Genomic DNA, 22,630 nt, shown 5'->3' with positions numbered 1-22,630 from the left:
TGGCCGTTAGGGCGAGAAAGGGCTGTAGAAGGCTCGAGGCAGTGGGGGAAACTGGGTTTTCCTCAGACTTGAGGTGAAGACAAGCACACAGAAGGGGACGAGGAGTCCCAGACAGAGTGTGGCGGAAGACTCTGGGGTGAAGCTAAGGGGGTCGGTTTATGGATCCCGTGAGCCGTCCGGGTGCCCCCAAAGGCTTCTGAAAATGCAGGAACCTGCGAGGTCAAGATTGGCCTCCCTCAGTGACTTTCAATTTGGAGCTGTTGCCACAGAGACGATCGAAGACGCTCTGCTTCACCTGGCGCAGCAGAACGAGCGAGCCGTGCAGGGGGCTGCCGGCCGGATGGGCAGCTTCAGGGAGACCCGGATCGTGGGTGTGGACCCAGGGCCCGGGAGATGGTTTTGTGGGAGACTGGGGCACCTGTCTGGGAGGCACCCCAGCCTGGAGATTCTGTTTGCCTTCTTCATTCAAATAAGTGTTGTTAGTAACCACTATATGCGAGGTACAGGGGATACAGTGATGAACAAGATAACACCAGCACCCTACCCTTGATTTCAACCCATGTAGAGTGCTTCTCCGCACCGCTTGGCACAGAAGGACAAAACAGAGATTCAGCCCCTGCTTTCAAACCATGCCTAATCTTTAGAGGATATTAGAACAAATCTGTAAATGACCAGGTACAGGTACTGTTAGTTAAGTGACACAGCAGATAAAAGAAGCTTTCTCGGGATGGAAAGGAGCGATAGTGTGAGGTGAGGTTAGGAAGATTTAAGAGTGTTCTCCAGGCATGGTAGACCTCAAAGCAGGATGAGGTTTTGGTTGATGAAGGTGGAGGACGGGGGCAGCATTTCTACCAAAAGGGGCTAACCTGAGTAAAGCCATGGAAACAGGGAAGCGTAGGGGGAGTGGGGGTACAGTGGTTAAGTCCAGGTTGTCCAGAGCATGTGGAAGAGGAGTTGAAATTAAGACCAGAAAAGTAGTTTGGAGACATTCCATATGGGACTTTGAATGCCAAGGGCCGGGGTGGGGGACTGTTTATACTTGGCTTAGTAGGAAAACAAGAAGGCATTGAAGGTTTTCAAATAGGGGAGTGATATGACTGTAACCTTCCCCCTAGAAAAAATTATTTTGGCTGCGATGTATACAATGGAGTGGAGTAGGGAGGGATAGGAGAGAGGTAGACCAGTAGGAATCTTCTGTCACTAGTTTAGGCAATAGGGCAGAGGGAATGACAGGGGAGGATGGATTAAAAACATTTCAGAGACAAAATCTTGGGTTCTGCTGTGGGTGAATTTAAGAGGTGGAGAAGGCAAAGAAGACCATGCCAAAGGGTTGAGTCTAAGAGAATGGGAATATAGTGGTGCCATTAAGAGAAATACATACATCTAGTAAGAAATAATAAAACAGGGCATGACTTTTGTTTGTGAAAGAGAACAGCTTTGGTTTCAGATCCACTGAGTTTCAGGTGCTTGTAGAACCTCTAAAGGAAGGTTTCTAGTAAGATATTTTAAAAAAAAAGTCAGAAGAGAGGTCAGAACTAAAGATAACGGTTTTGGAGTTATCTCCATAGTGATACTGTTGAAACTGGTAGAGAATGAGTCTGAGAGGGAGAAAAGAGAAGCAGGTCAAAGACATTTCCTCCCTTGGGAAACATTCTGTGTTCAGGCAACTGAAGTAGGGAGAAGAGTCATGAAGGAAATTCTTAAAAATAGGGAGATAGGAACAGAACCAAGGCACCTCTGGAAGCCAAGAGGAGAGTTTCAAGAAGGATGATGGTCAGCAATTTCAGCTGCCTCAGGGATATGAACGACGGGATTGAAAGTTGCAAAAAGGTGATGATGTTTAACAGTTTGGACCTGTTTTCTGGCCTTTGAGACCATCATTCCGGCAAGGTGATAAAAGTAGAAGCCAAACCACAGAACGTCAGGGAATTCACAAGGAAGTGGAAGCAGCAGGTTTGAGCAAAGGCTCTCAAGAAAGTTAACAGTGATGCAAAACTAGCTTAAGAGGATAGAAGGGGAGGGTCTTTCAGGTAAATGATGTATGTTTTTAAGTGCTGGAGGGAGAGCCAGCAGGAAGGGAAAGCATAACCATCATCTATTGCATCTAACCCTAGCTCAGTTTGCTTGGCAAATTAAACTAGAAAATAGAAACAACTGCCCAGATAATTCAGTCCCAAACCAAACCCAAACAACTACACACACACACACACACACACACACACACACACCCCGAAGAAGTAAGGCCTAACCTCCAGCAAACAAAAGGACTAATAACACACGGTTACGTGTGCAAGGGTATTTTGCTTAAACTAATTATCTTCTGCATTGGGACTGCTAGCAGGGCTTTAGTTTCTATAACACCCAGGTTTTGTACATATGTGTAACATGTGTTGGGCAGACTGTTCAACTGTCTTGCGCCAGCTTAACTTTTATGTGCCTAAGAAAGGCAAATTTTCTCTGAAGACACAGGGTCATTTGACTATGCATAATTCTTTGCTAACCAGCGCTAAAAGTCCCAAGTTCTGTGGGAGCTTTCTTTGTTGAGAACTAACATTTACCCTTGTTTCCACCCTCTAATGATAATGCAACCTAAATAGAATTCTATCTGGGGCTGTTCTTTCAAAGAGAAACAGAGGCGGCCTAAGATTTTGCCAAGGCATCTTGCCCTTCCCATCTTCCCAATGCCCTTGCCACCCTCACAGAGTGGGCTGTGGTCCCTGACGTAGGGGATATTTCTTCAAAACGAGCCACTCCCCAGTAACAAACTTGCCCCTGCGGACAGGCTCAGCCACTGCAGATTTACCCAACAAACGGGTGGTGGAGAGATGGTGTCCAGCTGTAAGGTGAATCCTGTTTGTAAAGCACTGGGAGTTCCCCAGAGGGTGGTTACTAAACAAACACTGTTACGAAGAGTATTGAAGCTCCAGGAGGGACTTTTCTGTTCCTGTCAACATTCCACTGAAAACAGAATATAGGGGTTAGGGTTTTTATCCATCCAAGAATCTCTCTTGAAGCTGGAGGTTCCCAGCATGGTGTAGAGGCCAACTGGACCAGCTGGTATGTTTGTGTGTAGCTGGCCAAGCCTTTTATCAGCTGAGACCCACAGGAAGGCTCAAGGGTCACCAAGGGGGCTCTGTCCGCTTGGATCTGCCTGTTGGCAGGAAAGGGAACTAAGCTCAGCTTGTGTTGTTCCAGTCTCCCCCTTCTCAGCCCCTGACCCTCTTCCCTCGGCCCCCTCGTGGCTTTTACACAATGCCAGGAGTTCACGGAGTGGTTTTGGTTGCACCTTGTGAATTAGGCTCTTCTTTTCTGTTTTGGCAGAGTTTGTTTTTCTCCTGTCTGAACAATGGTGTCTGGAGAAATCCGTGAGCTACCAGGCTGTAGAAATCCTAGAAAGGTAAAGCCCTGAGCATAGGTCTTTGTGAGTGGTACCTCTCAGAATAGGTAATGTCTCCAAGTCTTAAAAAAGTACAGTTGTCCCTTACCATGAGGCCTGGTTTTACACCCTCTGTTACTTACAAATGCACATGTCTCACCAAGGGACTGATATCGGAGAGGAGGAGATATAGCATAGTTCGATAGCACAAACTCCCTTTAGTTTGAGTGAGTGCGGATGGTTTACTCTCCCTTGCCCTTCCTTACAGGTTTATGGTTAAGCAGGCAGAGGATATCTGTAGGCAAGCCACGACCCAGCTGAGAGAGAAGACGGAGCCTCAGAATTGGAAAGCTCTGAAAGAACAGCTTTTCAACAAGTTCATCCTGCGTCTTGTGTCATGTGTTCAACTGGCGAGCAAACTTTCCTTCCACTACAAAGTAAGGAACTGGGGCCTCTCATGGACACCTGAATGTTAGGAGAAACCAGTTCGTCCAAAGGTGACTGTGAGAAACCTGCTCCTAAGCTAGGTGTTACTACTCCAGTGGAAATTCCAGAGTGTGATTATGCTTCCTAGGCATACCTCCTACACATGCACACACACACACACACACACACACACACACACAGTCACACAGAGGCAGTTATTAAATAGCCTGAAGTTCTGTTCCCAAAGTATAATTGCTGGACAGATGCCACCATTCATACAGGTCACCTTTCCTCCCCTTGGACTCAAGGACAGTTTACATAAGGTGCCTGAATTACCAACAGACCTATCAGTATTAAAGACAAATGGTCACATTTATAGGGGATAAAATGTTTCCATACCCCTACCCAATGCCTGTACAGTAAAATACCATTCACTCAACAAATGTTCACTGTCTTCTATGGTCAGATGCTGCACTAGGTGCCATGGGTACAACATTAAACATATTGCCTGCGATCTCAAGGAATTTATTATCCAATGAGAGAAGACATGCAGGCAAATAATGTGGGAGAGTGCTCTGATTAGTGTAAATACAGATGGCTATGAATGTACACCCACAGCCTTGGAGAGTCAAGGAAGTATATTTAGAGACCATGACTTTTTGAAGGGGGTATGGGCAGGAGCTGGGAAGGTCCTTAAAAAAGATGGAGAGGTGTTAAGGAAAGTGGGGAGAGAGGAGGGGGAGGAAAGGGAGATCCAGACATAGGAAACAGCACGCATACAGGCCTGGAGAGCTGGACGGGCTCAGAAACTGCAAGTAATCCTATATGACGGCGTGGGGGCGTAAGGGGCAATTACTAAGAGAGAAGACGCGATGAAGGCATGGGCTGGATTGTGAAAAGCTTTGTATACCGTGCCAAGATGTATGACCTTTATTCTGACACCCTTCTCTCCCTCTCACTGTTTTGTTTTTCTTTGCTCAGATTATCAGCAACGTTACAGTCCTGAATTTCCTCCAGTCTCTGGGGTATGTGCACACTAAGGAGGAACTGCTGGAGTCAGAGCTTGATGTTTTGAAGTCCCTGAACTTCCAAATCAATCTGCCTACTCCCCTGGCATATGTAGAGATGCTTCTGGAGGTTTTAGGTACTTTATTACGTGTGTCAGAGAATATGGGTTGGAGTCGTCCATAGAAGGCAACAAGAATGTGCCCAGAGGTTTGGAAGCCGTGGAAAGAACCTGCCAATGAGAAACAGCAGGAAGTCTGGGGTGGGGGGGGGGGGGAGCAGGAAGACTGGGGACACAGTCAAGTGTCCCCTCTGGTACTTGTCAGGGAAGGAAACTCAGGTCTCAGCACCTGGCTTCTATTTGGACTCACTAGGCACTCTTGCTGTAGGATCAAAGAGGTGATTTTCTAGAGAGGTATGAGATAAGATGGGAACAAATATACTCTTATCTGTATATATACTGTAGATGGAGATTTCTCTACCTCTCCCTTTATCCTTTTTTTCTTTAACGTTTATTTTTGAGAGAGAGAAAGAGAGAGTGGGGGGGGGGAGGGGCAGAGAGAGAGGGAGACACAGAGTCTGAAGCAGGCTCCAGGCTCTGAGCTGTCAGCATAGAGCCTGACATGGGGCTCAAATGCGTGAACCGCAAGATCATGACCTGAACCAAAGTTGGATGCTTGATGGACTGAGTCACCAGGCACCCCTCCCTTTATCCTTTAAAATTGACCTCCTGGGGCACCTTGGTTTGGGCTCAGGTCATGATCTCCTGGTTTGTGAGATCAAGCCCCATGTCAGGCTCTACACTGGCAGCACGGTGCCTTCTTGGGATTCTCTCTCTCTGCCCCTCCCCTGCTCGAACGCACACACTCTCTCTCAAAATAAACATTTTAAAATTGACCTCCAAAAAAATAAAAATAATATAAAATTGACCTCCCAACTAAAGAGATTTCCTACAGAACTCATTATCATTAGCTCAAGAGCTTTATGTCACATGATAACGGTGATTACGGTCAGAGAAGATGCACTTAATGTTCTTTACCATGCCCACACTCCATCTAGGATACAATGGCTGTTTGGTCCCAGCCACACAGCTGCATGCAACCTGCCTGACCCTGCTTGACCTTGTCTATCTCCTGCACGAACCCGTATATGAGAGCCTGCTCAGGGCTTCAATTGAAAACTCCATACCCAGTCAGCTGCAAGGGTAAGGCAACTCCTTTAGGGTAGGCCTCTTCCAGAAATAGCGAGTTAGGAACATACCTCGAGAACATACCATGGGAATGGAATTTCCCCAGTAAGGCATCCAGGCCACAGATAACCTGCACAGGTTACCTGTTTTTAATTAACTTCCAGTATTGCTTGGATGCAGATGACTAAGCCCAATCAGCAAAACTCTGAAGTATTTCATTTTAAATTTAAATGACTTCAGGTAATTAACATACTTTCTTTGTTAGTTCTTCCTTTATGGCTGCTTAAATTTGAGATTACTGGACGGCCCTTATAGTCACAGGGCTGCAACTTGGACAAAAGTGTTTGATTACTGTAAAGTCAGACTGGTAAAAAGACTCACAGTTACATTTGTTAGGAAGACCGATGGGACAACAAAAGGCCCATAAACGAGTCCGAAGGCTCAGGTTTTAATCCCAGTTGGGCTGGGGAGGGGGTCAATTAGCTATTATTTGGCCATTTCCTTCCATATCTCAAAAAGTCCAAGATGATCAACATAAACAACTCTTAGTTGAAGTTCCATGACCCTCGGGTTTGGAAGATCAAATTTCATTCTAGCTCCAAAATTAATATGGTTTTAATCACTCAGGGAAAAGTTTGCTTCAGTGAAGGAAGACTTCATGCTGTTGGGAGTAGGAATCATTGCGGCAAGTGCTTTCATCCAAAACCATGAGTGCTGGAGCCAGGTACGCACCACTGAGCAGGACCAGCACGGTCAGAATTCACTTAATAGAAAGCATTCTCCCATCAGTTAAAGGAAAAGAAAAGACAACTTCTAAATGATAAGTCCAGACCCAGGATTAGGATGAATAAGCAGGATTTGGGAGAGGAAATGCTAGAGTAGGCCTGAAAAGCGCTCTCCAGTTTTTCCCTTATGGAGCTGGAAATGGAGGTCCGTGTTCAGCTTGTTCATTTCCCTTTCTGACAATATCCACTATCACGTTCAAGTCCAGTAAGTATATCGTCCCAAATAGAAGACAATGTCAAGGCCCAAGTGTCCCATTTATATTTCACAGACCTTATCTCCAGCACAATGAGATGTCTAGCAGAAACTTTCCAGGCTAACACTATCAGGGTAAAGGTATCCATCCTAATGTAATTTGGCCATTGGCAAACACTGGGATCTGGATTTAATCATCTCGGTAAACTCAGAGAAATGAAAAAATTTACATCTGGCTTGAGAGAACAGCATGAGCGATGTGTCTGTGCACTAAAACACGTGGAGATTATTTAGTAATAAAAAAAATCCGTCTATTTCTGAAGGTTGTGGAGCATTTGCAGAGCATCACTGGCATTGCCCTGGAAAGCATCGCTGAGTTCTCTTACGCAATCCTGACTCACAGCGTGGGCGCCAACACTCCAGGGCGACAGCCTGTCCCCCCCCACCTGGAGGCCAGAGCTCTGCGGGCTGCCACTTCCTCCAACACGTGAGGCGGGCTCCACCCGCCAAGTATTCAACAGCCTTCACCACTGCGCTTATCCCTCCTTTTGTTTACTCTTCAACTCAGGGTACAAAAGTTCCAAGTATCTTTTGGACTATGTTTTGTGTTCCAACTTCATGTGCGCTTTTCTGCATCGGACAAAGAGTTAAAGTTGACAAGCATGTCCTTTTTGTTGTATCAGACTGAAAATGTCAAGGAGCTGGGAGGAGATAGAACATTAGTGAAGTTGGTTCGTTTTTGTTTAACAAGGTATTTATAGCTTTTCCTTAACTGTTCATTTCACTGGAAGAGAACATAGGATGTGGAAATTAGTGTTAACCAGGGGCTTGAAAACCGAGACTGTTTGGGTGACCTTGACTGAGCATCAAGGAGGCAGCCTTTATTTCCCCTTAAAGTTAGTTTAACATCTCTGTTCTGTCGTTGACATGTACACAAACAGGGCTTCCTCCACAGCTGTCTATTGCCATTAGTCTTTTTTAAAACTAACACCAATCCATCTCTAAACATGTTTCAACAGAGCTTTCACATACCTGCACTTGAACTCAATACTCCCGGGATACAAAGTGCTCTATTTTAGTCAACAAAAAAACCAGCAGTGCACTTCTGGGCAGTTATCAGACTGCAGTAAATCTTTTATTACAAATAATTAAATCTCTCCATAATGTCTCAAACAATATCAAACACCATTTCATATCTCTAACAGAGAGCAGAATAGGCATTCAGCACTGGAAGCAAGTGAGGACAAGTGTTAAATTGCAAGCTTCTGATCACATCATCTGGTGACCAAAGCTTATGTGTCATTTTCTCACGTTATCCAGCTGTACGTCTCACACATCTCCTCGTCTCAGTGGAGACAAAAGTTTCTATTTCATATTGTAAGTGCAGGAAGTTGAGAGAGATAAAACCCAGTGAAAACACATTGATCTCAATTCAACTCAGTTAACAAAACAAAAACAAAAACAAAAATTTTAAATTAGTTGTTTTGAGGGGAGAGAGGGAAAGGAAGGTTTGGGGTTAAGAGTCAAACCTATGACAAAGGCTGATAGCTGTACATGACACATTGTAGCCCTGGAAACTACCTGTCACATGATATCCTGAAATAAAGTGGCTTTTGTAGATTTTTTCTGTTTTGGTATTGTAAACATGTGCTGTTAATAGTACCCGAATTTAATTTAAAACATTTTTTTTTTTTTTGCAAAAAAAACAAAATTTAAAGCCTTTAAGGCAAACATCTCCCTAAGAAAAAAAGTCATTTGTTATAAAACTGTGAGGATACCCAAGCAAGACCCCACTTAAGATTCGTCAGCATGAACTTGAGAGCTTTTGTCCACTGTTCCTCGGAGTTAAACTGGGTTTTGATGGAATAGGAGCCGCCACTGCCTCCTGTGTCTTCAATCTTGCCTTTCTCCACATCCATCCTGCAGATGCACACAGCAGAGCTCATTAGTAACTGAGATCCGAGTTAAGTCAGTTCAGGCAAACGGGCAGGGACTTGATCATGGGACCATTCACGTCATTTTATCTATTAAAGAACTCTTGGCGAGGAATGGTAGTGTATTTTGGATTTGCTTAAAAGCCAAACATCAAGAAGGCTGTCACAAGAGCCTCATTGTCATTGCAGAGTACAGGGACAGGACACACACCCAAACAAATGAGAAGCCTGGAGCAGAGGGTAAGTGAGGGTTACAGTACCCCTGACTGTTTTCCTAGGCATCCCTGAACTCATGGGGAGAGAAGGGAGGCAGGAGAAAAGAAATGCTTTGTTTTGGGGTGACAGAAGCAGCTCAGCCTTGTTCTCTTGAACTAAGGTCTGCATCTATCACTGGGCTCCTACAACATTTGACCAAAGGAAGCATTCCTATGTATTTCCAAGGGCCTAAGAGGAAAGCTTCCTGAAATTAGAGAGCCAGCTTGAGCTCTGTACTAAGAAAATCCCCCAGAACACCGAAGAGAATATGTGACCAGATGGTCATATTCTGTCCTGCTTATAGTGTTGAATCACTCTTTGCCCATCAGTGTCATGATTTTGCTTTCCTACCATTTAGACTATGTTTTGCCTCCATTCTTACTGTCCCTTTGGTTATGCTCTATTTGGTCCTACTCTAGGTTCATGGAGCATTAGGGAATACTGACCTGTAAGGAAGACAAAAACGTGTCTCGCCTTTCTCAACCTCTTCTTTGAACTGCTGCACACAGTCCAGGAAAGCCACCATGGCATGGTCAAACTTGTTGTCCCAGAAAAACCGCAACCCCCCGGAACAATATAATGGCAGCTCCTGCCCAAGAAGAGAGAACTGGCTGAGGGTGTGGCACCAAGACAGGCTACCAGAGAGTGTTCCCAAGACCCTCCATTTCTCAAGTCCTGTTTGTCTGTATTCCACTGGAAGCAGTAATCCTGGGCAAATGCAATGCCCAGGAACTGTTTTATCACCAGAGATGTATTAAATACCTCACAGTGACTCCTTTCCTAGCCTACCATACACATCCCCCTCTGATCTGCCCTTAGCCCTTTTCGACAGACTGTAAAAACCTACTTTTTGTCTGTAGGCCCCAAAGAGCTAATCCTGAACTAGACAAGGCATTGAACAAGACATAGGATCATGAGACCCCTCCACCTAAGGAACAAACTAAGAAATGCTATTATCAAAAGCAAACCATTTTGTCAGGAGGTACCAGGATTCTGCATCCCACTGAAGATGGGGCTTCCCAGAGTACCTTAGATTTGTCTGTCAGAGACTCCAGATATGAATGGTTTCCGTAGGGAACAAGTCGATACCTAAAATGGAGACGCATACAGAGGTGGATACAGGGCTCCTCCTGAAGCGATTATTGAAATGTTATGACCCAGTGATTTTCATGCTTCAGCCTATCCAAGGACTACTTTTACTATTTCCACCTCTGTCTCTCATCTCCCCATAGACTCCCATGTTTAAAAGATTCTGTTTACTGAACTACATTTATTACATAATTGTCTGGGGGTCTTTCACAGGTAAATGGAGGTTTTGGTTTAGGCTGAAAAAAAAAAAACAAAAGCTAAAAACAGCCTGAGGAACCCCCAAGGTTCTGGAGACGATGGGTTGGGGACCACAGCTACGGTCATGCAGCTCAAGGACTGCTTGATGAGTGCAAAGCGACTTTTCTGGGAGTCTCTACCAGAAGCCGACCAGAAGCCGACGGGAGTCTCCACAGGCAGAAAACTCTCGGTGTGTTGTGAACAAGGGTTCTTGCCGCAGCAGAGGAGAGTACCAGGCTGGAAATACAAATTACATCAAAGACATGCCACACCCGGGGGCGTCTGGGTGGCTCAGTCGGTTGGGCGTCCGACTTCGGCTCAGGTCATGATCTCGCGGACCATGAGTTCGAGCCCCATGTCAGGCTCTGTGCTGACAGCTCAGAGCCTGGAGCCTGCTTCAGATTCTGTGTCTCCCTCTCTCTCTCTGCCCCTCCCCCACTCATGCTCTATTTCTGTCTCTCAAAAATAAAAATAAATGTTTAAAAAAAAAAACCAAAGACATGCCACACCCCAAGAAAGGGGTGCACTTCTTACCTCTGGAATTTCAGACCCATCTTATTGGCCAGGGCATGGAGTAGCAGCACTGTTTGGCCCCATGCAGCATTGATCTCATTCCATTCCACAGGAACACTGGGCAGGCGCCCCAGTCGGAAGTTATTGATTGTGCCAAACTGTCCACTGTGCCTAAGGCAGGAGGGCAGGAGAAAATACAGGGAGAACTCAACATTCGGCAACTTTGAGACTTCCTGTTTGCACCTAAACGCTGGTATAGATCTCCCCCATCTCCAGATTCATGGTAAGCTTTATTTGGCACTTTATTTTTTCTTAGGTAAGCTCTACACCCAACGTGGGACTTGAACTCACAACCATGAGATCAGGAGTCATATGCTCTACTGACTGAACCAGCCAGGCGCCCCTCTACTTGGCACTTTATTTATTTATTTTATTTTATTTTTTTAACATTTATTTTTGAGAGACAGAGAGAGACAGAGCGTGAGCAGGGAAGGGGCAGAGAGAGAGGGAGACACAGAATCTGAAGCAGGCTCCAAGCTGTCAGCACAGAGCTCGATATGCGGGGCTCGAACTCACAAACCACAAGTTCATGACCTGAGCCAAAGTCGGGCACTTAACCGACTGCGCCACCCAGGCGCCCCTCTACTTGGCACTTTAAATACACGTCTGGGGCGCATGAGTTGGCTCAGTCGGTTAAGCATCCAACTCTTCATTTTGACTCAGGTCATGATCTCACAGTTTGTGAGTTCAAGCCCTGCACTGTCAGTGCAGAGCCTGTGTGGGATTCTCTTTCTCTCTCTCTGCCCCTCCCCTACTCGCACTCTCTCTCTCAAAATAAATGAACTCAACATGTTAAACAAATACAAACATAGGTAGGTAAGTAAATAAATAAATATATGTCCAAATGTGAGCTGTCATCTTTACCCCTTGTGCTCAGATGCCAAAGTAGAAACAGGGGCATCACCCTTGAATGCTCTCTCCCTGCTCCCTCCCCTCAAAAACCACCAAGCTCTCGGGGCGCCTGGGTGGATCAGTGGGTTGGGTGTCCGACTTCGGCTCAGGTCATGATCTCGCGGTCCGTGAGTTCGAGCCCTGTGTCGGGCTCTGTGCTGACAGCTCCGAGCCTGGAGCCTGTTTCAGATTCTGTGTCTCCCTCTCTCTCTGACCTTCCCCCATTCATGCTCTGTCTCTGTCTCAAAAATGAATAAACGTTAAAAAAAAAAAAAAAAAAAAACAACCCACCAAGCTCTCTTGATTGGACTTCCTAAATCTCTTCCATTTGTCCATTTTTTCTCAAACTCCATGCCACTGCTCTATCTTTTCCTGCTTAGAGTCCTACTGACAAGTCTCCTTACCAAAGGCACTGTCCTCTCCCCGCCCCGCCCCCATCATCTCCCACATTGCAGGTGAAACTATCATTTACAAATGCAAAAGTAATTATGTCACTTCCCTGCCTAAAATGCTTCAGTGGTTTCCAGTGCCTTTTGGATGAAGTCCAAATCCCTTAATGAGGCCTACAAGGTCCTTGGGGGAACTGGTCACTCTCCAGTTTCATATCCTGTCACTCTCCCCTTCACACTCCATCTCCAGTCACAATAAGCTCCTTTCAGTTCTTCGGATGCCCCACTCCCACGTTCCTCCGTGTCTTTGCACATGATGTTCCTCTGCCAGGAACAAGCCCCCTCCCTCTGCAAACTTCCACTTCGTGCCTCAGCTTAAGCATCAACCTCCCCTGGGGAAAACTCTGCATGCGGCCTTCCCAAATTGGGCAAAGTGTCTTTAGGTGGCCCCAGAGCACCCGAGGGTTACAGCTATCATACCGCATAACAACAGTCTGTCACGTATCCGTCTCTTCCACGAGGCTGTAAGCAACCAGAAGGCAGAACGCATGTTGTTTGCTGTTGCCCTTCTGGCGCTTAGCATAGTGCCTACCACGTGGAGATACTCAACAGATACTAGTTAAATGGATGAAATGTCGAATAAATACATCAATGACCCTAGGGGTTAAGAAATCAGCACCAGGCAGATGACAAAGTTTTCACGGGGCTGGAGGGCTCAGATCTTTCCCTTTCCTTGGGAGAGTGAATGTCACCAAGCTCTAGAATTCCAACCCCCTGAGATGTCTATCCCATCACAAGGAATGAAAGCAACCTGGATGGGGAGACGACGCACAGCCCTATTTCACGGAGGCGGGCACCCCGGCTTGGCGGTCACCAGCTAAGGCGCAGGCGCGCAGTGCTTTCCGGGCACTCCTCACCCTCCAACCCGCATTACCAGATGTGGAAGGTTGCATTAAAGACGTTGGTTTTCTTCAGCTTGTCCAGCTGCATCTGGGCGTAACGCATCTGGTTTTCCACACTCTTCAGCTCATCGTCCAGCTCCAGCTGCTGTCGCTTAAATTCACTGTATTCCCTCTGATACCTGTGAGCAGCAAGGTGGCTGTTGAAGGCTGTAGGTTCAGGGCTAGAATTTCTCTCTCACCACCCCCCAGAACGATGTATTCTAGTGGTTATGGTTAGACCTAGTTACAGCATCCTTTCCATTTGGCCCAGATCCCATTCAAAGGAACATACAGATCCTAGCTGTTTTGCCTGCGAGGGACAGAAATGTCTCAAATTCCAGCTGCCCACGTGCAAAAGATAGAGGCAAACAGGACTCTTCCTAAACCAGGACCAAATGCCTCTTGTATTTCTCATTTTTTTCCAGAACTGGGGTCAGGGCGTTAAGAGTGGCTTCCTCCAGGAAGTGACCACAGGTGAACTTCCAAAACTTCCCTTCTGTGCACTTACTGTCCTTCTGTATAGTTGGCATACACCATTTCCGATGTAACTTGTTCACTCCTTTGAAAACATTAACTTTTTTCTCTGTCCATCACTCCCCCAACTTTAGTTAATGTGGATACTGTGTCTCCTCCACTACACAGGGGGTTCTCTCAGGTCAAGATCACCAGTGACATTTCCGGGCTGGGAAAGAACGAACGTAGGCCAACACGTCCATCTTTCCAGAGGAGGATGCCAGCTTCGGTGGCTGACTTACCCAAACGAGCTCAGCTCCCCCCAGGGCAGCAGTGCAACTTAGAACCCTTCTTTCTCTGCTCTCTATTCAACCAACATGCTTTTTTCACTTAATCATGCTGACCCTTCACACATAACCCTCCCAACAGACCTTGAGAAGCAGGGCCCGCAAAGTATGTGGGATCTGGAGCAGACATGCTACCAAATGACAGGCGACGGCAGCTGACAAACTGCTCAGACACATTCAGTCAGAAGCCGCTGCTTCTCCTGGAGCCTCGTGGGAAGGGAGACAGAGGAACGGGGTGACCACTCACTGAGCTTCCTCCTGATCCAGTCTCTCAGCCTCAGCCTGGACCTTCTCGAGATTTTCTGCCACTATCTTGCGGTTCTTTTCCACGTCTTCCAGCTCCTGGATCAGCCTCTCCTCCTCTAACGCCAGCTCCTTCAGCTCCATCTGTAGCTGTCCACTGTCATCCTCGTTCATTTGCTCTAAGATCTCTAAACAGCGTCTGCCAAAGACACGGGCAGAATACACTCACCGCGGGGAACCTGTCATTCTGTTTACCTGAGCGGAGCACGGCGCCTGGGTAAGAGCCAAGCAGTCTCCGAGCAGTGACAGCTGCACGGTCCAGTTCTCCATTTCCGGGCACTGGCTCTAGAGGCACTCACTTGTAGTTCTGACACTCATTTTCAGTGACGTTGAGCTGAGTGTCCAGCTGGTCTAAAAGGGTATCTGTGCATTCCTCACACAGTGGGTGATCCACATCTGTCTGGCCTGACATGATGTCAAAAAGGTCCCCAGTGACCTGGAAGCGTGGGGTGTGGGAGAGTCAGGGGAGGGCCTGACCCAGGCTACCTGCCCGGCCACCCCCTCTCCCGGCCAGGCCCGCCGCCTGATGCTGCTACAGTGCTGACTTGCCTTCAGTCTTCGGCTGAGGTTCTCCATGGTGCCGCCATCAGATGCCTCCCCGATCAGAGTGAAGCTGTTGGCACTTTCTGTGGACATCATCCTGCAGACAGCCCCCCGCCCACGGGCCACATGAGGGAGCAGAGAGGCCTCCTCCACTCCACCTACTGCAGTGGCAGTGGCAGAGACTCTCAAGCACTGGCTGAGGGGCCTCAAGGCGCATACCCACTCCTAGCCCGACTGACCTCCCAAGGGTACCTCTCTCCCAAGGGAAGGCCATGCTGGTCTTCCACAGGGGCACTCAGCATGAAGGTTGGCCTGGATGGACTAAGGAGGGAGAGGGGGCATCAAAAACTGACATGTGTGTGTGTCTATAGTAGAAAAGGAAGGAGAATCAGGAAAGACCATTTTTAAATATCATACCCCTCACCAGCAGCCTTCACATGCATCAACGATTAAGAACTTGAACATCTAACATCTGCTATTTTAAAACTTTTCAAGAGCCCCTCTCTCTTATTAGTCATTCACTCCCTCAACTTTTCTCGATTCTTCGTCATGAGAGCTACCGTCCCTTCCCATTGTGTGAACGGCTACAGGAAAAAAATCAATACTGGAAGGTGACGGGCCAGGTATAAGAGAATACGTCCTTTCTGGAAGAGCCAAAAGGCTAGATGAGGATTTATTTCCATCACCTGGCTCCAGGTCTCAATTCTGGGTTCCATTAAAATTCTACTGGCCTTTGGCAAGGAACAGGGGGCTGAGGAGTAGTAGGCACCTGGCTGGGGGGATGAATCTGCGAGAGACACCATCCTGGCGAGTTTCAATAAATGGCTCCTGGGAAGGAAATAAGAGGGCATTAGAATTCTGGCAGCTTACAGGGGGAGTCTATTTCCCAAAGAGCCTCAGAACCATTTGGCTTTACCTTTGATTGATAACCACAGGACCTGATAAACCACAGAGACGTAAGAAATGGGTATGATCTAGCCAATCCTTGGTATATGTGCACTAAGAAAGGACCCCTCATACAGACAAACGCCAAGTCCCATGTGATTTTTTGTGGCAAACCATGTGATATCTATGTGATAGTAGTTATTGTGTGGTTAAATCTGCATTTTCTCAACACTGACCAGGCAGGGGTAGGGGAGAGAAGGCCCTAAATCATGGCACAAGGAAAAAGGCAGATCAGACTGCAATGAAGTTTGCCATGGCATACGACAAGGTAGATGATTTATATGTTTTTGATACTTTGACATAATTGATATGTCATCAAACTCTTATGACATCTACCTTCAGCAAAGAAAATTATTACTAACGTTACCGCAGCTTAAAAATGACATGTTCTCTGACACTGACAATCCCTTCTGGCTAACGTAATCATACTCTAGTCCAAACTAAGACACTTTTGAGAATGGGGAGCAGTAGATATTAATAATTAGCTAGGACAATAGACATAAACCAGACATGCCCTGGGATGACCTGGACACATAGGTCATCTCACCTCCTACCTCTAATGGCTTGTAATTCTGCTTCAAATAAAAAACCCCTCCCCACATTTTTAAACTGATGCCTCAGTCAGTAATCCTGTAACCTCAGGTGTATTTCTGTACCTCCCCAACGACCCACAGTGGCCTGATCATGTAGAATGTCTCTTGTTAACCAGAGTTTCCAGAAGTCTGGGCACTCTAGAAGCACCAAGTACCCTGCAGAAACCCAGTTTGCATTCCAGTGTTTCATACTTCTCCTGAGTTAGCCTCTTCCTCTTGGGTCTCTCCTGGTTTCACCTGGGCTGTGGCAAGTAATGGAGCTAAGGACAAGGAAAATACTGAATTAGAGTCTTAACAAAGCCAGATTGTGTATGAAAATATGGGAAATAATAAAAACAAATTCTCATCACCACTCCCACCTCCACCTTTTTAATTTTTAAAATTTATTAAAAAAATTTTTTTAATGTTTATTATTTATTTTTGAGAGAGAGAGAGAGAAAAAGAGACACAGCACAAGTGGGGGTGGGAGGGTGGGGGAGAGAGGAAGACACAGAATCCAAGTAGGCTCCAAGCTCTGAGCTGTCAGCAAAGAACCCGATGAGGGGCTCGAACCCAGGAACCGTGAGATCATGACTTGAGCTGAAGTAGGACGCTTAACTGACTGAGGCACCCATGCGCTGCCTTCCACCTTGTCCTTAACGTTTATTTTTGAGAGACAGACAGAGTGTGAGTGGGGGAGGGGCAGAGAGGGAGCACAGAATCTGAAGCAGGTTCCAGGCTCTGAGCTCAGCACAAACTGCGAGAGCACGATCTGAGACAAAGTCAGAAACTTAACTGACTGAGCCACCCAGGCGCCCCACCACCCTTTTCTTAAAGTACCATTTGCACATAGATGAAATCTCTTATCTTCTTCCCCTTGCCCCCATTAAAATCAGATTAAGAACTGTTAAATTTTTTATGTGTTTGATAATTGTGTATGATTATTATGTGTATGATTATTATTATATTGTGTTTGATTATGTGTATGATTGTGTTTTGAAATTTTTTTAATGTTTATTTATTTTTGAGAGAGAGAGACAGTGTGTGTGTGTGTGTGTGTGTGAGGGGAAGGGGCAGAGAGAGAGGGAGACATGGAATCCAAAGCAGGCTCCAGGCTCCGAGCTGTCAGCACAGAGCCTGATGAGGGGCTTGAACCCACAAACCGTGAGATCATGACCTGAGCCAAAGTCCAATGCTTAACCGACTGAGCCACCCAGGAGCCTCTAATGGCTGTGTTTTTAAAAAGACACCTTATTGGGGCGCCTGGGTGGCTCAGTCGGTTAAGCGTCCACCTTCAGCTCAGGTCATGATCTCATAGTTCGTGGGTTCGAGGCCCGCATCGGGCTCTGTGCTGACAGCTCAGAGCCTGGAGCCTGCTTCGACTTTTGTGTCTCCTTCTCTCTCTGCCCTTCCCCTGCTCACACTCTGTCTCTCTCTCAAAAATAAACAAACACTACGGGGCGCCTGGGTGGCGCAGTCGGTTAAGCGTCCGACTTCAGCCAGGTCACGATCTCGCGGTCCGTGAGTTCGAGCCCCGCGTCGGGCTCTGGGCTGATGGCTCGGAGCCTGGAGCCTGTTTCCGATTCTGTGTCTCCCTCTCTCTCTGCCCCTCCCCCATTCATGCTCTGTCTCTCTCTGTCCCAAAAATAAATAAACGTTGAAAAAAAATTTTTTTAAATAAAAAATAAACAAACATTAAAAAAAATTAAAAACAAAAAGACACCTTGTCTTTCAAAAATATTTACCAAAACATTTACAGTATTTTTATGTTTGGGATTTGCTCCAGGGTGGGAGGGGAATAGATGGGGCTGTAGATGAAACATGATTAAATAGGCACTGATAATTGTGGAGGTGATGGGTATGTGAGGGCTCATTATATACTTTGAGGTTTTCCACAACAAATGTCAACATCCCCTTTCCTCCAGAATAACTAGGAAGGAAAGTGAGGGAACATGAGGAAACTTTCTACATCACCATGATCTGAGTTATACTGAGTTATCCATTTTGTCAAAAATGCACAGCTAAAGACGACTGGCTGGCTTGGTCAGGAGAGCATGCGATTTAATCTCAGGATTGTGAGTTTGAGCCCCATGTGGGGTGTCGAGATTAAACAAATAAACCTTAAAAAAATTTTTTAGGGGTGTCTGGGTGGCTCAGTCAGTTGAGCGTGCAAATTCGGCTCAGGTCATAATCTCATGGTCCATGAGTTCAAGCCCCGCATCAGGCTCTCTGCTGTCTGTGAAAAGCTTGCTTCAGATCCTCTGTACCTTCCTCTCTCTGCACTTCCCCCCCCCCCCAAAATAAAGATTAAAAAAACATTGTTTTAAAGCACAGCTAACACTTGTGCATTTAAAGACATGCCAATTCACATGAAAAGACGCTCAATGTCGCTGTCGCTCCTCATCAGGGAAATACAAATCAAAACCACATTCATATACCACCGCACACCAGTCAGAGTGGCAAAAAAGAACAAACCAGGAGACTATAGATGCTGGAGAGGATGTGGAGAAACGGGAACCCTCCTGCACTGTTGGTGGGAATGCAAACTGGTGCAGCCTCTTTGGAAAACAGTGTGGAGGTTCCTCAAAAAATTAAATATAGATCTACCCTGTGACCCAGCAACTGGGAATTTATCCAAGGGATACAGGAGTACTGATGCACAGGGGCACTTGTACCCCAATGTTTATAGCAGCACTTTCAACAATAGCCAAATTGTGGAAAGAGCCTAAATGTCCATCAACTGATGAAAGGATAAAGAAATTATGGTTTATATACACAATGGAATACCACGTGGCAATGAGAAAAAATGAAATATGGCCTTTTGTAGCAACGTGGGTGGAACTGGAGAGTGTTATGCTAAGTGAAATAAGCCATACAGAGAAAGACAGATACCGTATGTTTTCACTCTTACGTGGATCCTGAGAAACTTACCAGAAGACCATGGGGGAGGGGAAGGAAAAATAAAAGAGGTTAGAGAGGGAGGGAGCCAAAACATAAGAGACTCTTAAAAACTGAGAACTGAAGGTTGATGGGGGGTGGGAGGGAGGGGAAGGTGGGTGATGGGCATCGAGGAGGGCACCTGTTGGGATGAGCACTGGGTGCTGTATGGAAACCGATTTGACGATAAATTTCATATTAAAAAAAAAATAAAAAAATAAAGACATGCCAATTTATTTTTTCAAAAGAATAAAAAGCAAAATAATTGAGCGGGGATGGGAGGTGAGTGAAGATATAGAGAACACAAGAATGGCAGAATGTGGCTAATTGTCGAAGCTGGGTCACGGATACAAGGGAGTTCATTACGCTGTTCTCTTGACCATACGATGGAAACTTTCCATAATAAAAGGCTAAAAATGTATTAGAGTTAATTCTACTCAAAAAAGGGAAATTGGCAGTAATGATGATAGCTAACATTTATTGAGTACTATTTGCCCAGTATATTCCTAAGTACTTATGTTCATCATATTTGATCCTTACAACTATCCTGAGGTCATTTTACATTTTACAGATAAACCAAGAAACCAGGGCTTAGAAAGTAGAGTAACTTGCAAAAAGTCAGTCAGCAAGTAATTGAGTTATGATTTAAATCCAAGCAGGCTGACTCTGGACCCTCGAGCTTATTTAAACTACCTATTCAGCCTTTTTGTTCCTTTTCTAACTTCATCTTACTGTGGGACTTTAAGACTCTGCTCCTCCATTTACCAGCTGTTGGCCACTGATAAGTCACTTAAGCTCTCTGAGCCTCAATTCCTCATGTGTAAAATGATGATCGTACTCTCCCGTAGGGGCTGTTGCACAGATGAAGTAATGCACGCACTGCACTTGGTATATGGTAAGCCCTCAACAAATGGTGCTTATTATTATACACACACATTCCTTTACTCTGAAACAGCAGGAGCAGAACACTAAGGACCTCTCCTTAGAATAGGAAGCTCTCAGAAGGATACAGTGTCAGAACTCCTTCACGTTCCCAAAGAGAAAATAGGGAGCCCGAGAGATGAAATGACTTTCCTAGGTTCATACAGCGAGAGTCTATGGCCGACTACAAAGATAGCTACCTTAAGACCTACATCTCTAAAGCTGCCCATTTTCCACGATCTTGACCACCCTCTTTTCAAGGGTCTCGCTGACCTGTGAGCTCCTGGATAGTGACACGGTCCAGGATCTTGAAGCTCGTGTCCAGTTTCAGGGGCTGGCTGCAACGCTGGCACACGAAGCTCACCTGCATGGTGCTGCTGGACGTTTTAGACCCCTCCATCCCTGCGGCGGTGGAGAGGAGGCGATGTTAGGGAGAATCAGCGCCCTCGAGCCCCTGGTCCGAGGCTACCACCTGCCTTGCTGGTGTAGTCAAGGGGGCAAATCCTCGCCCGCGCCGTTCCCTGTAGGAACGGTCTGATACCAGGCAGACCCGTTTCCGGGGCAGCGCTGGCAAAGGCAATTGACCAGCCCAGAGTCAGGGAGGGGCTGCAACAGGGGCCGTCAGGGTTCCCAGGCTCCCTTCTAAGGCCCCGGCTCAGCCCCCGACGCCCGTCACCTTGGAACCCGGTGCCCGCCACCGTGGTCCGGTCTACCGCGGGGGCACCGTGGCGTCGGGTCTGCCCCAGAGGGAGGCCTCCAGAACTGCCATCGCCCAGTCTTCAGCTACTTCCCGGTCGGCCAGGGGAGGACTTCCGCCCGGACCGGACGTGACGCCACGACCGCCCTGCCGGCGCTCCAGAGGTCAGAACGGGTCCACTCGCCTACGGGCGCCGTCGCGCCCCCTAGAGGCTAAGCTGGGAAGCGCGGCAGGCGTCGGCGGGTGGGCAAAGGTAGCGAGGGGAGGTGAAGGACGAGTTGAGAGTGAGGAGACTGCCGGTTTGTAATTCTGTGACTTTTCTTTAGATTTGTCACTTCCGAGCGGAACCACTTTAATTCTTCTTGCAGTATCAGTTTTAAAAGTTTCTCCTTGGGAGAACCCGGCTTTCTTTTAAACACCCCTGAAAGTGGTAGACACACTTGGAGGGGAAGGTGAGAAGGTAAATTTTATTGTTTTATTTTATATTTTAAATTTTCAGTTATTAATCAGGAAAAACCGAGCCCTTCTGATACTAAATATTCAGATATTAAAATTATAAAACGAAAACCTTTTTGTCTTGGTGCAGGAATAGACCGATCAATGGAAATAATACAGTTCAAAAATAGACCAAGTGTACAGGGTATTTAGTAGGTGGTAAAGCTAGTATTCCATTTCAGTGGGGAAATGAACTACTTAATAAGTGATGAATGGAGCCAAAGAGCCTGAAGATAGTAGATAGTACGTAGTAGTGAGCTGAATCTCTGCCTCCCTGGTTACACCAAAGAAGCTCCAAGTTTGGTCACAAATTTAAGCATCAAAAATCCAATGATTGGGACGCCTGGGTGGCTCAGTCCTTAAGCCTTTGACTTTGGCTCAGATCGTGATCACATGATTCACGAGTTCCAGCGCCCCCATCCGGCTCTCTGCTGTCAGCACAGAGCTTGCTTTGGATCTTCTGTTCCCCTCTTTTTATCCCTCCCCTGCTTGCTCTCTCAAAAATAAATAAACATTAAAAATATTTTTTAAAAAAAATACAATAACTAAAGGCACTCGATGAAAGCATTTGGTGAATATTTTTTATAATCTTGGAGTAGAGAAGGTCTGTCTAAGCAGGACATGAAAATCAAAACCCGAAAAAAGGAAAATATTGAATTTTACTCGTTAGAAATTAAAACTTTCTGCACCATCAATGACACTGTAAAAAAAAAATTTACAAGAGAAAAATGTAGAAAATGGTTGCAGCTCAAGATAGGAGGGAATTTCCTCAATATACAGAACTCTATTCAATCCATAAAAATACCAATGGGCCTGGAATGAAATGGGCAAAAAATATGAAAACGCAGCTCACAGAAAAACAAATGATTGATAAAGAAATAGATGTTTCATTTAATTTGTAACGAAGTCAATGGAAATTAAACTTAAGTGAGGCAGCATTTCTCACTTATGAGATTGATAAAAGCTGAACCGGTTGATAACATCCACTGTTAACATTCGCACAACTATAGAATACCATTGGCTGGGAGTGTACATTAGTATAATCTTTCCAGAGGTCAAATTGGAAATGTCTATCAAAATTTTCAATGTTCATATTCTTTGATTTATAAAATCTCTAGGAATTTTCCTAGTAGA

The 22,630-nt window shown here is 46.0% G+C and overlaps 2 protein-coding genes across 5 annotated transcripts; one reads left to right on the top strand and one right to left on the bottom strand.

Annotated features, from left to right (window-relative positions):
- Positions 1-306: 306 nt before the first annotated feature.
- Positions 307-7,958, top strand: CNTD1 (cyclin N-terminal domain containing 1). 3 transcript variants are annotated; one of them, XM_047845618.1, is made up of 8 exons: positions 307-371; positions 1,711-1,830; positions 3,322-3,397; positions 3,645-3,813; positions 4,784-4,946; positions 5,867-6,011; positions 6,624-6,720; positions 7,298-7,958. In XM_047845618.1, exons 4-8 carry the CDS (start codon positions 3,649-3,651, stop codon positions 7,463-7,465), a joined length of 738 nt encoding a protein of 245 aa, XP_047701574.1. In that variant the 5' UTR covers positions 307-371; positions 1,711-1,830; positions 3,322-3,397; positions 3,645-3,648; the 3' UTR covers positions 7,466-7,958. The 3 variants fall into 3 exon arrangements, with proteins under 3 accessions (XP_047701574.1, XP_047701576.1, XP_047701575.1); XM_047845620.1 differs by lacking the exons at positions 1,711-1,830; positions 3,322-3,397 and having other exon boundaries at positions 322-371; XM_047845619.1 differs by lacking the exons at positions 307-371; positions 3,322-3,397 and having other exon boundaries at positions 419-1,830.
- A 132-nt stretch (positions 7,959-8,090) lies between these two features.
- On the bottom strand, positions 8,091-21,121 carry BECN1 (beclin 1). 2 transcript variants are annotated; one of them, XM_047845615.1, is made up of 12 exons: positions 20,981-21,121; positions 20,578-20,706; positions 16,660-16,727; positions 15,699-15,757; positions 14,936-15,026; positions 14,686-14,822; positions 14,331-14,525; positions 13,277-13,423; positions 11,024-11,173; positions 10,192-10,252; positions 9,610-9,752; positions 8,091-8,894 (listed from the first exon to the last, which is right to left on the bottom strand). In XM_047845615.1, the coding sequence occupies exons 2-12, from the start codon at positions 20,702-20,704 to the stop codon at positions 8,726-8,728; spliced, it is 1,347 nt and encodes a 448-aa protein (XP_047701571.1). In that variant the 5' UTR covers positions 20,705-20,706; positions 20,981-21,121; the 3' UTR covers positions 8,091-8,725. The 2 variants fall into 2 exon arrangements, with proteins under 2 accessions (XP_047701571.1, XP_047701573.1); XM_047845617.1 differs by lacking the exon at positions 20,981-21,121 and having other exon boundaries at positions 15,616-15,757; positions 20,578-20,600.
- Positions 21,122-22,630: the final 1,509 nt, after the last annotated feature.

The sequence above is a fragment of the Prionailurus viverrinus genome, unplaced genomic scaffold, assembly GCF_022837055.1.
Source record: "Prionailurus viverrinus isolate Anna unplaced genomic scaffold, UM_Priviv_1.0 scaffold_35, whole genome shotgun sequence".
NCBI classification, from domain to species: Eukaryota; Metazoa; Chordata; class Mammalia; order Carnivora; family Felidae; genus Prionailurus; species Prionailurus viverrinus.
Note: the sequence above shows the minus strand (reverse complement) of the source record. Positions and strands in the feature narration are given on the sequence as shown.

What these genes read in the sequence shown, in the direction of transcription:
- CNTD1 (XM_047845618.1), top strand. Translation starts at nt 3,649, where the DNA reads ATGGTTAAGCAGGCAGAGGATATCTGTAGGCAAGCCACGACCCAGCTG. An exon ending in ATACCCAGTCAGCTGCAAGG is followed by an intron (nt 6,012 to 6,623) that starts GTAAGGCAACTC and finishes TTAATCACTCAG; the next exon opens with GGAAAAGTTTGCTTCAGTGA. An exon ending in ACCATGAGTGCTGGAGCCAG is followed by an intron (nt 6,721 to 7,297) that starts GTACGCACCACT and finishes CTATTTCTGAAG; the next exon opens with GTTGTGGAGCATTTGCAGAG.
- BECN1 (XM_047845615.1), bottom strand. Translation starts at nt 20,704, where the DNA reads ATGGAGGGGTCTAAAACGTCCAGCAGCACCATGCAGGTGAGCTTCGTG. An exon ending in AGATTCATCCCCCCAGCCAG is followed by an intron (nt 15,027 to 15,698) that starts GTGCCTACTACT and finishes GGCTGTCTGCAG; the next exon opens with GATGATGTCCACAGAAAGTG. An exon ending in CGTTTTTGTCTTCCTTACAG is followed by an intron (nt 8,895 to 9,609) that starts GTCAGTATTCCC and finishes GTGCATCTGCAG; the next exon opens with GATGGATGTGGAGAAAGGCA.